This window comes from Apium graveolens, chromosome 3 (assembly GCF_009905375.1).
Source record: "Apium graveolens cultivar Ventura chromosome 3, ASM990537v1, whole genome shotgun sequence".
NCBI lineage: Eukaryota > Viridiplantae > Streptophyta > Magnoliopsida > Apiales > Apiaceae > Apium > Apium graveolens.
In genome coordinates, this window is record NC_133649.1 from 7,190,671 (window position 1) to 7,202,689 (window position 12,019).

General features: G+C 31.7%; 1 protein-coding gene across 2 annotated transcripts; it reads left to right on the forward strand.

Annotated features, from left to right (window-relative positions):
- The first annotated feature begins 1,270 nt into the window (after nucleotides 1-1,270).
- Nucleotides 1,271-5,023, forward strand: LOC141711544 (uncharacterized). Of its 2 annotated transcripts, XM_074514078.1 has the most exons (7): nucleotides 1,271-1,618; nucleotides 1,994-2,254; nucleotides 2,405-2,625; nucleotides 3,018-3,237; nucleotides 3,809-3,894; nucleotides 4,198-4,289; nucleotides 4,402-5,023. In XM_074514078.1, exons 2-7 carry the CDS (start codon nucleotides 2,162-2,164, stop codon nucleotides 4,641-4,643), a joined length of 954 nt encoding a protein of 317 aa, XP_074370179.1. In that variant the 5' UTR covers nucleotides 1,271-1,618; nucleotides 1,994-2,161; the 3' UTR covers nucleotides 4,644-5,023. The 2 variants fall into 2 exon arrangements, with proteins under 2 accessions (XP_074370179.1, XP_074370178.1); XM_074514077.1 differs by having other exon boundaries at nucleotides 1,271-2,254.
- Nucleotides 5,024-12,019: the final 6,996 nt, after the last annotated feature.

Sequence of the window (12,019 nt, forward strand, 5' to 3'; positions counted from 1 at the left end):
AAACTGAAAAATACATATTGAAGTAAATTGAACATACTTTCTAATGATATAATATTTATAAATATTTTCAATAATGTGCTATATGCAATTTTCAGTTAAAGTTGGGTCAATTTGACCGCAAAAAGTCAAACATGACAGATAAATTGGGACGGAGGGAGTATGTTTTAGTTACATATATTTATTTTTTTGTATATATGTTAAGAAGTATAAATTAAATAAGTTGTGAAAATTACATTATATGCCGAGGTAATTAATTTTAAAATTTTAATTCAATGATAGCCCTAATCCCAATACTCTAGAATATCAATATACATTAACCGACAGTTTTTTATTGCATTTCTAAAAATGTTAACAAAATAAGGTGTAAAAATCTTACTAGCACCGCCATCAAAATAAAATCAGCAAAGTCAAAAACAGGAAATCTTAATCTGATCCCGTTAGTCTTAACCTTGAAACTGATTGATTGATGCAAATTACATATAATAAAAGATGCTTATATTTTCAACATTATTTATGTGTCCCATTTTCAGCGTCTCATCTTTACTAACATCGAGCAGGGGACTCAAGATCGGTTATAGAAAATAGTTCACGGGCCATATATATTTGACTATTTTAATCGGTGAAATTAGCAGAAATACAGGGTTTATCTTATTAATTAATTATATAATAAATAATTATATAATGATCAATTTAAACAAATAAACATATCATGTGACATTTTGAAACTGTTTTAAGATACAATTTTAGGTAACTAACATTTATCACTAAGAAAATCACAAGCTAATTCAATTTTCCGCTTCGTAATTTATATTCCAAAATTAAAAAATTACTAATTTGTGAATTTCAAAAAAAAATAATGTTAGTCAAAAAATTGTAAAACTAGAAAATTAGTACTATTCGACTACTTTTTCAAAATTCGAGTAATCAACCAATTTCCCGACTACTCGTCCTCTCCAAGCACTCGAATTCGGATAAATTAATCTTCGATTTTTGAATACTCAGGCCAATTGATTGGCGCTAAGGTATCAAAATAATTTTAAAAAATACATGTCATATTTCAATTAATGAAAATTATAATAACATTTTACATTCAAGAAAACAACAAATCAAAAACAGATATCGTAATTTTGAGAATTTTTTTCGAAAACACTAGAATTACTCATTTTTGAATAGTGGCAAGAAGTCACATGTATTCGTGTGTATGAGGTTACATATTTGATGGTATCATGAGTCAGTTTTGCGTTTAATTCTTACAAAAGGCATCCCACTTTAATCACAAAACCTGGGCTTCCGTTAAACAGGATAACATATAGATAGATCATTGATATACCCACAATTTGTGTTCGCATATATAACACTTCTCAGTCTCGGATCATTTTGGAAATACGTGTCTTCAAAGACTTGTGTACTTTTCTCTTACACAACTCTCTCTCTCTCTGCATTTTTGTTCTGTTTTCTTGCGCGAATTAAGGGAGGGTTTAAATGGGAAAGATTTAACACGAATCAATATACATTTCGTTTTCTTGGAATTTCATTCGTTTTAGCAATCACAATATTTTTAAAGATTTCTTGCAACCCATATTCAACTCAACTCAAGTCTTCTGTTTCTGCTAAGTTTGTAAGTAGTCTTGATCATTTCTGAAATCGTGTTTTTTGGGTTTTTAGATTATGTTTGGAGAGAAAATCTCGCCGGAGACCGAGGTTTCCGGTTGCCGGAAATAGGGGAGATATTGAGAGATATAACTGTCTTTAATATATATACATTTATGCGTATCATATATAGGTTGTTTCTTTTAAGAGTCAGCAAAGGGGAGAGAATTTAGCTGTCTAAACGTCAATAAATAGAATTCTTGAAGATCATTTTCCATCTCTCTCCCTCCCCCCTCTCTCTCTTACAAGAAAAGATATCCCATTAATCTCTCTCTCTCTCTCTCTCTGTTTTCCATTTCTTTACCTCATTATTATACACTCTGTTTTCCTCCTGCTTCTGCAGGTTCCTCTGTTTTCAGGGTTAGGAGAGGAGAAAGCAGTAAAAGCCTGTCTTTCTCTCTCCCTCTCTCTCTCTCTCGCTCTCTCTCTCTCTCTCTCTCTCTCTCTCTCTCTCTCCCTCCCTCTCCATCTCTCTCTGTCTCCCTCTGTCTCTCATCTATTTTTCTTCATCATGGTTTTAGAGAAGAAAGATTCAATGCAATCAAACCTTGGTTCTTTCCTTGATTCCACAACCCCTGTGCCCTCCTCTCAATTCTTATCAAAGGTTGGTGAATTTTAATTACACATATTTTTCAATACTATTCTGATTCTTGAACAAAAAAATATCAATTCTGATATGATAAATAAAGTATGTTGTTGTTTTTGTAAGGTGAATGTTTGATTGATTCTTTTTTTTTTTTGATCAAATGTATAGAGTGGGATCAAAAGATTAAATAGACAATGGCATCCTTGGGAGAGGGAAAAGGTCAATTTATTTACCTTGAGTGATCTTTGGAATTGTTATGATGAATGGAGTGCTTACGGGGCCGGAGTTCCGATTCGTTTAGACAGTGGAGACAACCTCGTGCAGTACTATGTGCCTTATCTCTCTGCAATTCAAATTTTTATCAGTACTCAATCGCTTAATTCTCTGAGGTACGACTTATTTCTCCATGTTTTTCTATCCGATCAAGTCGATTTATTGTAATTTGCTTTTACGGGAAATGTTGTTTACTTGTTAAGTAAAATTGAATTTTGTTGCTTCTTAGTTCTGTCAGTTGTAGTTTTCTTAACTCATGATTAGAAATCACTTCACATACTTTCTTGTAATCATATAATGTGACTGTAGTAGGCCTTTTAATCTTATACAATAAAAAATTCAACGTTTTTCTCATATAATTCGAGAAGTCATATATCGTTGAATTGCCCCCTTATAATATAGTCCTGTATAATAGAATCTGATTATAGCTCTGGTTTTTTATCCTGTCATGTTTTCTGCTTAAAACCTTGTATGATGGATTGGAACTTTTGAATGTGTTTTTATTTAGGGAAGACGGTGATTCAACATCTGAGACGAGGGATACTTTTAGCGACTCATTCAGTGATGAGAGCGAGAGTGAAAAATTATCAAGGTGGGATGGATGTTCTTCGGAGGAGTGGGTGTTTGAGCAAGAGAACCGCTGGCATCAAAATGATAGATTGGGTCATCTCTACTGTCAGTACTTTGAAAAATCAACTCCATATGGAAGGGTACCTCTCATGGATAAGGTACTATTTTAAAATTTGTATTGCCTTTATGCCCTATGAAATTTCAAGTTTTAAGTTTCTTTAGTAGTTCTCTGCACATACTTTCAGTATGGTAATTTAGACCTTAATCTTTTACGTTTTACCCTTTCGCTCAATGGTACATATTACACATCATATCATCAGAACTCAGAAGCGTTAGAAGTCCTGGATATGTTAGAATCTTATATATGTGAGAATCTAATGTAATCTGTTTATACTTTTGACTGTGGGCATAAAATTTCCTACTAAAATCCTTTCTAACCCTTCCTTTCTAATTTATCATGCTGTCAATAATACCGACTTTATTCTATTCTTTATGTTTGAGCTCTCTGAGTGCTCAGTCAATAAAATAAGGACCTCTTTGATCTCGTATGCTTATCAAGTAATTTTTTGTTCCCAGAGCATCTGTTCTCGCCTTTGTTGTTTTCTACTGCCTAAAAAACAGATTCCATGTTAAAGATGAGTTAACTTTGAAATGATAGAGACTTAATATCCTTATATGTCTTATTGATGCTAATTTCTTCGTGTGCTAACACTTTTTTATTGCATTCAGATAAGTGCATTATCACAAAAGTATCCGGGATTAATGTCATTAAGAAGTGTAGATCTCTCTCCAGCTAGTTGGATGGCAGTTGCTTGGTAATTTACTCTCTCTTCTTTTGGCTTGAGGCTCCGTGTTTATGCTATGAACTTGCTGTGTTTCTAAAATATAATTTGTAGTTTTGGTGTAAATATTTCTTAAACAATTTTTTTAAAACGCTGCAATCTATTTGAACAAAATGATTGATACCTGACAGTAAGATTCTTATCACCATTCATGCATTTAGATTTTAGGTGACTGAAACCTGACTCTAAAGTAATTAGTATATTCCTTTAATAATCAAAAATTTGGAAATGGAGAATCCACTATAGTAAATGTCATTGATGAGAATAATATCTCAGGTACCCAATCTACCATATTCCCATGGGGAGAACAACAAAGGATTTGTCTACATGCTTCCTCACATATCACACTCTCTCATCTTCTTTTCAAGGTACTATCTTACCCCGTTTGCCCAAACATGCAACGTTCTTCTTTATTTAGTTTCTCCCTTAACTATGCTCGGTTAATAGTGACATTCAGCTAATGTATCTGTTGATGGACAGATTTGGATGTTGATGATGAAATGGCAAACACAAAAGGCAAGTGGAAGAAATCCGAAGGCATTGCCCTTCCTCCATTTGGATTGGCCACTTACAAGATGCAAGGAGATGTGTGGGTCTGCAACAAGAATGGAGGGGACCATCAGAGGCTAAACGCGCTGTTAAGTGTTGCTGATTCTTGGCTAAAGCAATTGAGGGTCCAACACCATGACTTTAACTACTTCATGGGTATTAGGCGTGGCTAATGTCAACTACACACTCCTGGAGTTCACTCAAAAACCAAAGCCCCACGTAAAAAATATTGACTTTGTTGAATCGCTATCGGCATGTCTTGTTTTTGTGTTATTTGGAGAGTTGACATGGCCTCAGTAATGAGAGGAGTGTATATTAGTAGCTTATAACTCTCTTTGTCGAGCTTTTAATCCCCTTTAAAACGAGACAAAAGCGTTCTCTCTATATGTTTAATTTTCGAAAGAGTACGTTAAAAACAAATTGTGAGATAATGGAGAAGTTCTAAGAACCAGTGGAAGGAGGAGAGGAGAGGTAGAGAGGCCTAACTCTAATGGTATTTGTACTTTCTCATGGATTATTGACAAGGTCCCTGTAAATGAAAAATGTTTGATAATTGATGCTTGCTAGCTTTTGCATAATTCCTTATTGTTTTATTATCAGTTTTATATTTTAACATACCTTTTCTTTTTGTCTGTACAAAAGATGGAATAGTTTAATGGAAACAAATCCTTATCCAGTTATCCATGTCCAAATCATATAATTTATAATATTATATAATAATTTTAAAAAAAATGTATTATATAATATAGTTAACAAGTAATGCATCCGATATTTGATAAGGTTTGAATATTACAATTCTGACGAAGTAAAAATGAATATATGTTGAAACAGGAAACCTTAGTAAATATAGTTATTAAAATTTTATAAGACATTTTTGTAGTTTCCCCTAATTTTTAATGATCTTCCGTGTAAAAATTTGTACCAATTTGTAAATTTAAGGGTGATAGCCAAAAATACCTATTTTTTTTAGAAATTATAATAAAAATACCACTTTTTGAAATTTATGGCCAAAAATACCCTTCTAATACGCATTTTAGAGATGGATAAATCTATTACGCATCTGAAAAATGGGTATTACATAAAAAAACTAAAAAAGAAAACAGAATAAGTGATACGCATGTCACAAATACGTATCACCAGAATCAAATGGGTGATATGCATTATGTGAATGTGTATTTTTTTTTAATTTTTTTTCAACTTTTTTTAATATGAATTACCCATTTTTAAAATGCGTATTAATAATACCCAACTGAAAAATGCGTATTAGACGAGTATTTTTGGCCAAAATTTTTAAAAAAAGTATTTTTATTACAAACTCTAAAAAAGAGGTGTTTTTATCATTTTTTCTAAATTTAACAATAATCAATTACTTTACAAATTTTTCTATCTCTACTCTGTGGTTGACCCTACCAATGTGCAACTTGGTTCCCTCATTCAATGTCAAACTCAAGTCACCATAGTTTAGTTTTTTTTATATAATTTTAATTGGATTTATTCTTGAAATAGCAATATTTAAATAAATTACTAATTTGGTATATATACATATTTTATTAAACGGCAACGCGTAGCTTGCACTTGCAGTATTCCAAAATAAATCAACAAAAGAAAACAACAGGTTACGTCTGGGAATTAAAGTTAACTAATTTTAGTATTGCTTTTCCTATTTATTTAAGAACATATATTCTAACGTGAACTCAAATTAAGGCCTTAATTAAGCACATTTGAGGCACATGTGACCTTGAATTATTTAGAACTATTATTGAAATTTTCTTATTGCTTTATGAGGTAAATTTGTCAAAGTTTTGCCAATAAATTTGTAAATTAATTAATTTTAAAAATCTCCCATATTAACGTTTTGGATCATTTTAATTTAAAATCTTATTTATTGTAGTTCCAAATTATGATTCCAATTATTACTCATCGATTTTGGGAATAAATACTTAATTGCAAGACAAATCTAATTGTTTTTAAGAAGAATTACATCAAGTGCAAACCATACGTAACTCTATTTTAAGATGAGAGAAATCAACTAAAACTAAAATCTTATTGGTCTCACTAATTACGATGTACATCATAAATGATCATGATTTGTGAGTAATGATTATAAATTGATAATTACATCTTATCTAACTAATCCTACAACTGTGATTATTTTTTCTATTAATTTACTTAATTACCTGTATTTTATAAATTTATTATGAGATTTCACACAGCATGCCCATGATCGCATGAATCTGTGAGTTAAAAAGAAAATATTTTACAATAATTGTAATTCTTTTAATTAAACACACTCGCACATATTTTTTTTTTAATTTCGAACCATCCATATCCCTAAAAAGTGAGAGGGATAGCATTACATCCGTGAGTAGTAAGTTTTATTTTTCTAATTCCCACACATGAAGTTTAAAAAAATACATTTTCTTTGAGGAAAATAAGATATATGATGGAAATATTGAAATTTCAAATAAAATTCAAGTTCTGATTGCCCAGTATGCAAATTAATATGTGCATTTTTCTGCATAAAATAATTCTCCTAATGTTCATTTTCCACCTCCAAAGTCAGTCCTAAGCACTACTACGCAGCATGGTGTATAATTAAAGTTCAAAACTAATAAGTCGGTAACTATTAAAGTTATATGAAGTCCACCTTTTAATTAGAGTAGAGTCCATATATGTATATATGTTATGCAAGTAAAATATAGCTTAAAATATTGCAAAACATATTATTTTTCGACAAACATCACTATTTTATTAAAAATATTGCAGATTGCATACATTTTACAAGCAGAACATTGCAAAAATATATTATTCTACAAAACATGTTTAGTTTGCAGAACATAAATATTCATGTTGCAGAACATATTGCAGTACTGTAAATATATGAGATTTGCATGATTTTGTTGAAGTTATGCTATTTGTGTAACATGTTTTGCAAAATAACACGTTTTATAATATATTTTATTTACAGAACATAAATGGACTCCGAGGACTCCGATAAAAAGTTGGACTCCAACAAAAAGGTGGACTCCATAGAACTCAACCCTATGACCCATTATAATTATAATTGAAACTAATATTATCCACTAAAATATGAAAAGATTATCCAGTTTTAATGGGCCAAAGAGTGGTAAAAGCCTAGAAAAATGACCGACACTAATCATGCACCCACTAACCCTAACCTCATCACTTAGCACTAACATAGTTAATATGGTTTTTGTGTACGACTAATCACAAATTTTTATAATTGTAACTTACAAATTTTATAATTTTTAGTGTTTAGCATGTGTCCATGTACACACTAGATAAATTTTAGTTAATATAAAGAAAATAAAGTTTCCGAGATTAGCTCATGAAACCATTTATGAGATATGTATGTAAATTAAATTAAAATATTTTTATATTTTTTATTACATAATTTATAATTATTTTATTTTATTCACATATATATAATTGACCCTGCACGTTAACCCTATACATATCATGTGTCATACTTGTATCGGATTCTTTAATATCGTCTTAGGAAAATCCCAAGAGGTAATCTCAGAAATTTTATTCTCTAACATAAATCAGGATACTACCTCCATTTCATAATACATTCATTTAAAAAAATTATTTTAAATTCGTTATTCACTTCGATTTTCGATATAAGTGCATGTTTTTTAAAATTAACTCTATTATATATATATCTAATTTATATTTTCAACATCTACTATATAGTAATATAGTTAATATTCTTTTCATCAAATCTCGTTTTTTTAATATGTGTATTTTTTTTAAAGTGATCATCTAAAGATGGACGGAGTACTTAACAACATCTCCAACCCTTAACTAAATTATCTCCGTGGAATCTATATGGCACTTAAGACAATATTTAGATATTAAGTACAATTTCAAGCACTCCAGTTATAATTGGGCTTAACAAAAAAATATATAGATATTATATTTGGTTGACTATATTTGTGGAACCACTAAATCTCTTGGGTATACTTTTACTATTATAATTACTAGCATAAATCTCGTGCGATGCACGAGTTTCCATTAATATTTTAATTTTTTATTTATCAAGTTATATTATATTTTAAAAATATTTATATAAATATATAATGATTATAAATTTATATTAAAAAAATAAAATAACATGTGGTCGTAATTTAGTAGAATAAATAGACCATTTCTAGTAGTTTAGCAGATATGTAACACTATTATTTATATATTTTAATAATATGATAAGTTGTATTCGTATTTTAATAGGATAAGTATACTATATTTAGTAGTAGTTTAATAATTTAGTAGTTTATTAGATATATAACACTTTTTATCTATTATTGTAAGGTAATAATCAAAATTAGGGAATTATCGTTGAATCAAACCGTTGAACCAAATTATCTCTATTCCAGCTATTATAATATAGTACAGATACATAATATTATTGGAGTGTTTACCATTCCCCTTATATAAAATTTTACATAATTTCGGATTTATAATATTTTAAATAACAGTCCTTTTAATTAACAAATGCTCTAACAAACAAACCATTAATCACAACTTTCCAACTACCAACAAACAAATGGACTTGGGATTTGTATTGGCTTTACTATGTCCAACCATAAGTGGGCGTCATGATTAAACGGCCCAATTCTTTGGTACTTTAATCTACTTATCATTTTTTATCATTGCATTATCACATGTACTGTGGAAATGTCTGAGATTGACATATTATTATCACATGTATTGGATCACATTTGTCAAAGTTTCTGTTGGATGTATGTTTGTATAATTAATTGAATGTAATTTATGTTCATCATAGTAGTGCGTTAGAGAAATTCACAACATTTCAAGAATGGAGGCAGCAATTACTTGTTTCATTTCACACCTATTAAAAAATGCTGTGTCACAAGTCACAACTTCCCCCTTCTCAATTTTTCTTCTGCGTAGCTAACAGGAGCTGCTAACCTTTGGATATGTACTGTGTAAACCCTATGAGTTCGTACAATAGCCTGTAAATCACGTGAAATGAGGTAAATCTTATTTAAACGACATACTCTGACTCAAGAGCCATAATCATAAATTCTCCTCCTGTGAAATTCGAACATGTGACCAAGAGAATAGTTATCATTTCCTTAACCAATTGAGTAAGGGCCCCTTCTCAGTTTCTGATCACCAATTTTAGTATGTGATATATATTTGTCAAACAAAGTATTGTAACAATATGTTTACGAAAAATTTTCACTGACAAGTATAAAATTAAAAATTGATTTGAATGCTCAGAGGCATATCACTCCATCCATGCTAGATTTTTTTATTTTAAAGTTTTTTCTGTGCGTAAAATTTTTTCACGAACAAATGATTTATCTACAATTGTTTTATTTGATGTGGATTCATGCACGTCAAATAAACATTTACAAGTAAATTTTTTCGGATAGAGAAAATTTTATTCATGTATTGAGATTATATGAATACAATTGTCAGATTATGTCAAAACTATTCATATATTCACTATAAAATTTTCAAGATCCTACTATGATTTATGGATTAGAAATAATGATTGTAAATTTCTACCTTGAGTAATGGATCCTCAAACTTGGTTAGTTGAATGAGGTTGTTGATTGTGTTAAGTTTAGTCAAATAATTGTCCTGTTTTTCAGCATTATTCTCTAGTAGTCGTTAGTTTTGTGTTAGTTTAAATCAGTCAAGTTTGTTTCCTGATTTATAGCACTAGTTGCTTAGTTCTAGCAGTAGTGGGTAGCGCACTAGTTTCTATTTATTTATTCAGTTGTTTTTCATCATCAATATACAAGTTATTGTTCTCAGAGTTGTTATCTACTTCTAAATTTAACACTTGGTATCAGACCGGTAACCTGAAAGAAGATGGGTTCAAAAGCAAGTTTTATGGGAGCCTCCATTCCTAAGTTCGACGGTGACTACGATCATTGGAGTATGGTCATGAAGAATCTCCTTCGATCCAAGGAGTATTGGATTGCTGTTGAATCAGGCTACACAGAATCAGAGAGCAGGAACAAGATGTCAGCAGCGGAGATCACGAGTCTGGAGGAGATGAAACTGAAGGATTTGAAGGCTAAGAATTACTTATTCCAGTCACTTGATAAGTCAATTCTTAAGACAATCACTGAGAAGGAAACGTCTAAACAGCTCTGGGACTCTATGAAGCTGAAGTGTCAAGGAAATGATCGTGTGAAAAGGGCTCAACTCAATCGCTTGCGACGGGATTTTGAGGTCTTGGTAATGAAGCAGGGTGAATCGATCACAGACTACTTTGGAAGAGTAAATCGGTAGCAAACGACATGAGGAATTATGGGGAAAAGGTGGATGATGTCAAGATCGTTGAGAAGATCTTAAGAACTCTTACAGACAAGTGGAACTATATTGTTTGTTCCATTGAGGAAGCCAATGACATAGATCAACTATCTGTGGATGCCTTGCAAAGCTCTCTGCTTGTTCATGAGCAGAAGTTCAAAGGAAGTGGAGAAGATGAACATGCCTTGAAGGTGACTCATGGTGAGAAATATGGTGGAAGGGGACTGCGTTCTACTTTTCGAGGAGGTCGAGGACAAGGCAGAGGCAGAGGTCGCCAATCATGGAACAAAGAAACTGTTGAGTGTTACAAGTGTCATAAACTTGGGCACTTTCAGTACGAATGTCAAGCAAATTATGCAGGTTTGGAAGAATCTGAAGAAATGGTACTAATGGCGTATGTTGACGGGCTTGGAGGTGAACAAGATGTTGCATGGTATATTGATTCGGGTTGTAGCAATCACATGTGTGGAGACTCATCTTTATTCTGTGATCTGGAAGAAGGGCTAAACAAGGTGGTTAGATTGGGGAATTTCACAAGCATGAATGTTGGTGGAAAAGGAAGTGTTCGATTGAATATCAAAGGAGTTAATCATCTGGTTCAAGATGTGTTCTATGTGCCTGGGTTGAAGAACAATCTTCTTTCTGTTGGACAGCTGCAAGAGAAGGGCTTGTCTGTGCTAATACAATCAAATGAGTGTCGAATTTATCACAACACAAAGGGCTTAGTTTTCAAAACCACCATGACAGCAAATCGGATGTTTGTGTTGTTTTCGAAATCTCAGTCACTCAAGGAAGAAAAAGAAGATTGTTTTCAAGCAATCACTGAAGACATGACTCATCTCTGGCACCGAAGATTTGGTCACCTCAACTACAAAGGATTACAGACTTTGCAAACAAAAGGCATGGTACGAGGCTTACCAAATTTTTCTGCCAGTGACAAGGCGTGCACTGATTGTCTAAAAGGAAAACAGCATCGAGATGTCATTCCAAAAAGAAGCACATGGAGAGCATCAGTCAAGTTGGAATTAATTCATGCTGACATTTGTGGTCCAATCTCTCCGATTTCAGAAGGCAAAAAGAGGTACTTTATCAGTTTTATTGATGACTATAGTAGGAAAGCATGGGTTTACTTTCTTGCCTATAAATCAGATGCTTTCAATATCTTTAAGTTATATAAAGCTTTGGTTGAAAAAGAAGCGGGTGGAGGTGTGTCTATCAAATGTCTCAGAACAGA

Excerpts from the sequence above, each read along its gene's own strand:
- LOC141711544 (XM_074514077.1), top strand. The coding sequence starts at position 2,162 with ATGGTTTTAGAGAAGAAAGATTCAATGCAATCAAACCTTGGTTCTTTC. Across the intron at positions 3,238-3,808 it reads GGGTACCTCTCATGGATAAG|ATAAGTGCATTATCACAAAA; the intron begins GTACTATTTTAA and ends TATTGCATTCAG. Across the intron at positions 4,290-4,401 it reads TCTCTCATCTTCTTTTCAAG|ATTTGGATGTTGATGATGAA; the intron begins GTACTATCTTAC and ends GTTGATGGACAG.